The 4,256-nt window shown below is 33.5% G+C and overlaps 1 protein-coding gene across 1 annotated transcript; it reads right to left on the bottom strand.

Moving 5' to 3' along the window:
• Positions 1-3,464: 3,464 nt before the first annotated feature.
• LOC106799587 (uncharacterized) lies at positions 3,465-3,944 on the bottom strand. The gene has a single exon (XM_014778482.1). The coding sequence runs from the start codon at positions 3,942-3,944 to the stop codon at positions 3,465-3,467; it is 480 nt and encodes a 159-aa protein (XP_014633968.1).
• Positions 3,945-4,256: the final 312 nt, after the last annotated feature.

The following is a 4,256-nucleotide window of genomic DNA, read 5'->3' on the forward strand; positions in this document are numbered from 1 at the left end:
TCATAATGACTTAAGAAACTCATTTCTTCTTTCATTTAATTTTCCTGGCCAAGATATAATTTTATTCATAAAGCTCAAAATCATTACCAAGAGTTGATGAATTCATTCTTGATTAATCATTAATTCTACAGGTATTTAATCATATCCAATATTCATTCAACAAGTGCTCTAAAGCATTAGGTGTCCAGAATCAAAATACAACAAATAACCTGTTAATTACTATGACAATCTCAGGTCAAAGAAAGCTATTATACCTCTTCTTGAGAATTTTCTATTGACAGTTTATGGTAAATCTTAACCATTAGAAAATTTTCATTGAGTCAGTTCAATGATCACATCAACATGTGACTCATCTATATATGCAAATTAATAAATGAGATATATTAATATTTATCCAATAAATACTATCACATATATATTAATCTATTCGGATCATTGATATCCTATTTACTATAATCCCATGATCAAGAATGGTTTAGATTAAAATTAGACCAAACTTGTTTCTCATTATCATAATCTCTATTATAATAACAAATCTTTAATTTTAATCAAGGACATTATCAAATGGACCATTTAATCAAATAGTGAAATATGACAATGAAAATAAAATAATACTTTATTTTTAAAATTAGAATTGATTACATGATGACTTGGATCGTGGGCATACAAATTTATTCCTAACAATCTCCCACTTGCCTAGAGCCAATCATTCATGAACTTCATTCCTAATTCCCATTTGTGCTTGTCAAACTCTTTTATGCCAAAAGCCTTGGTGAAGGGATCTGTTGCATTCTCTTTTCCATCTATCTTTTCAATCTTAACGTCACCACGTTCTATTATCTCTCTAATCAAGTGATACCTTTGCAAAATATGTTTGGACTTCTAGTGTGATCTTGGTTCCTTTGCTTGAGCAATAGCCCCATTATTGTCGCACAATAATGGGACCGACTCATCTATTGAAGGAACCACACCAAGTTCAAATATGAACTTTTTCATCCAAACAACTTCTTTAGCGGCTTCACTTGCCGCTATATATTCTGCTTCAGTAGTTGAATCTGCTACTATAGCTTGCTTGGAACTTTTCCAACTTACTGCACCACCATTTAAAGTGAAAACATATCCTGAAATGGATTTTCTATCATCCAAATCTTTGTGCCTTGCAATGTTGGTATGTCATTTCCAATTAGTAATATGTCATCTACATATAACACTAAGAAAATAATTGCACTCCCATTGACCTTTTTGTAAACACATGGCTCTTCCTCACATTTAACAAACTCAAACTTTTCAATTGTCTTATTAAAATGAATGTTCCAACTTCTAGAAGCTTGTTTCAATCCATATATAGATCGTTGCAACTTGCAAACTTCATTACAACCAGCCAATGATGTGAATCCTTCAGGTTGTGTCATGTACACTTCCTCTTTCAATTCACCATTAAGGAAAGTTGTTTTCATATCCATTTGTCATATCTCACAATCATAGTATGCTGCAATGGCAAGTAGAATCTGAATTAATTTGAGCATTACCACAGGAGAAAATGTTTCGTCATAATCTATTCCTTCCTGTTGACGATATCCTTTAGCAACAAGGCGAGCTTTATAGGTCTTGACCTTTCCATCTGCTCCAATCTTTTTCTTGTAAACCCATTTACAACCAATTGGTTTTATATCCTTTAAAGCTTCAAATAAAGTCCATACTTTGTTGATCTTCATTGATTCTATTTCAGATTCCATGGCTTTTTGCCATTTGTTGCAATTCGAGCTTCTCATGGCCTCTTCATAGCTCTTAGGGTCATCATCATTATGATAAACCTCATTGGACATGTCATCTTACACCATTAAGTTTAATTTATCAGGTGCACGATGCATTCGAGTAGATTTTCTAAGAGGTTCTTGTGTTGGGTTCAAAGGTTGCTGCAATTGTTCTAAGATTGGTTCATTAACTTCTTCTTGAACAACGACTTGTTCTTGAACAATAGCTGGTTCTTGAGCCATAATTGTTTGAGTTGAAGAGTTTTGTCCTAATTTCAAAACATCAAAGAAAGGCCTCTCAGTTTCCATCTCATGTTCTTGAGTTATGTTATCATTGGTGACTTGAGTCTCATCAAGTTCAATTTCTTTGCTATGGTTTCCTTCTACAAGAAACTCTCTTTCCAAAAAGTTTGCTCCTCTTGCCACAAACACTTTATGGTTAGAAGGTTGGTAGAAATAATATCCCATTGTTTCTTTAGGATAATCAATGAATCTACACTTATCAGACCTTGCCTCAAGTTTATTTGTTTGCAATCTTTTAACATAAGAAGGGCAACCCCAGACCTTGATGTGTTTAAGACTTGGTTTCTTTCCTTTCCATATCTCATATGAAGTTGTAGAGACTGCTTTTGTAGGAACTTTATTTAGCAAGTAGGTTGCTGCTTCTAAAGCATATCCCCATAAGTTTAATGGAAGATCGATGAACCCCATCATGGATCTAACATATCTAGTAAGGTTCGATTTCTTCTTTCAGATACACCATTGTGTTGTGGTGTTCCCGGAGGTGTCCACTGAGAGAGAATCCCATTCTCCTTTAGATAGTCAATAAAGTTATCACTAAGATATTCTCCTCCTCTATCAGATCTAAGCATTTTGATGCTCTTACCAGTTTGCTTTTCAACTTCACTACGAAATCTTTTAAACATTTCAAATGATTCAGATTTATGTTACATAAGATACAAAAATCCATATCTAGACATATCGTCAATGAAGGTGATAAAATAAGAATATCCTTCTTTGGCTTGAATCTTCATGGGCCCACAAACATCTGTATGAATTAGTACCAATAACTCAGAAGCTCTTTCTCCACTTCCAATAAATGGAGATTTGGTCATTTTTCCTTTGAGACAAGATTCACAAGTTTCATATGATTCATAATCATAATTATCAAGGTAGCCTTCCTTGTGCAACTTGTTAATTCTTTTCTCGCCAATGTGACCTAGCCTACAATGCCAAAGATATGTTTTATTTACTTGATTATCTCTTTTTCTTTTGAAACTAGAAGAAACATGCATAATCGAGCTATGATTCACATTGAGTAAGACATAAATGCCGCATCGCAGATAACCATTCACATATAATGTGAAAACCTCGCTTGTCCAACATGGAAATTGAAATAATGTTTGAAATAAATTTTGGAACATAATAACAATCTTCTAATACTAGTACTTTGCCAGTAGGCATTATTTAAGAAACTGATCCTAAAGCTCAGACGACAACATTTGCTCCATTCCCTACTTGTAGATTTATTTCTCCTTTCTTCAACCATCTAGTTATCTGTAGTCCCTGTAACGTATTACAAATATTAAAACTAATGCCTGTATCTAATACCCACATTGAAGAATCAGTGACAATTAAAGAAATCATGAAAACATTTTTCATTAATGTCTTACCTTGTTTCTTGTTTTTCAAAAAATCAAGATACTTCTTTCAATTCCTCTTCCATTGACCTTTCTCCTTACAGAAGAAACATTTAGCATTAGTTTGGTCAATCTTGTTCCTTGTGTTCTTGGGTTTGGTCATACCACCCTTAGGTCCAAGATGCTTCCTTTTTGGTACTTTGCCTTTCTTCTTGGAGCTCTTGCCAACTACCATGACAATTCCTTTCTTCTTCTCAGAAGCAATTTGATTCTCATAATCAATTAGCAGATTAAGCATCTCATGCAAGTCACAACTCATCTTATTCATGTTGAAATTCACAATAAATTGTGAAAATGAATCAGAAAGTGATTGCAGAATCAAATCTTGAGAAAGCTCTTTCCCAAGAGTGCACCCCAACTTCTCAAGTTGTTCTATGAGACCAATTATCTTAAGAACATGGGGTTCAACCTTTTCATTTGCAGCAAGTGAGGATCTAAACTGGGCCTTAGATAACTGAAATCTAGTCGTCCTGCTTTGACCATCATACATCTTCTTAAGATGTTTGACGATCTCATAAAGCCTCTTAAAAAATTGTGAGCAAGCCACTTGGTTATCAAGTTGTTTCTCATACACATTCTAAGACAATGAATAATATACATTTTCAAATCAAAATAAGAAATATCATATCACATAAGTTCCTGGTTGTCAGGCGAATCCTATTGATATCAATAAATTAATTTTAATACTTCCCTAGGTTGTCTAGGCGCTCAATATATAATTAATTTCAAAAACATGCATCTTATGCGGAAAAAAAAATTGCACAAAAAATAATTATTAATTATAAGTCTCCTGTTCGTCAGG

This window comes from Glycine max, chromosome 8 (assembly GCF_000004515.6).
Source record: "Glycine max cultivar Williams 82 chromosome 8, Glycine_max_v4.0, whole genome shotgun sequence".
Taxonomy (NCBI): domain Eukaryota; kingdom Viridiplantae; phylum Streptophyta; class Magnoliopsida; order Fabales; family Fabaceae; genus Glycine; species Glycine max.

Bases quoted from the DNA above. Each gene is read 5' to 3' on its own strand.
- LOC106799587 (XM_014778482.1), bottom strand. From the start codon at position 3,944: ATGTATGATGGTCAAAGCAGGACGACTAGATTTCAGTTATCTAAGGCC.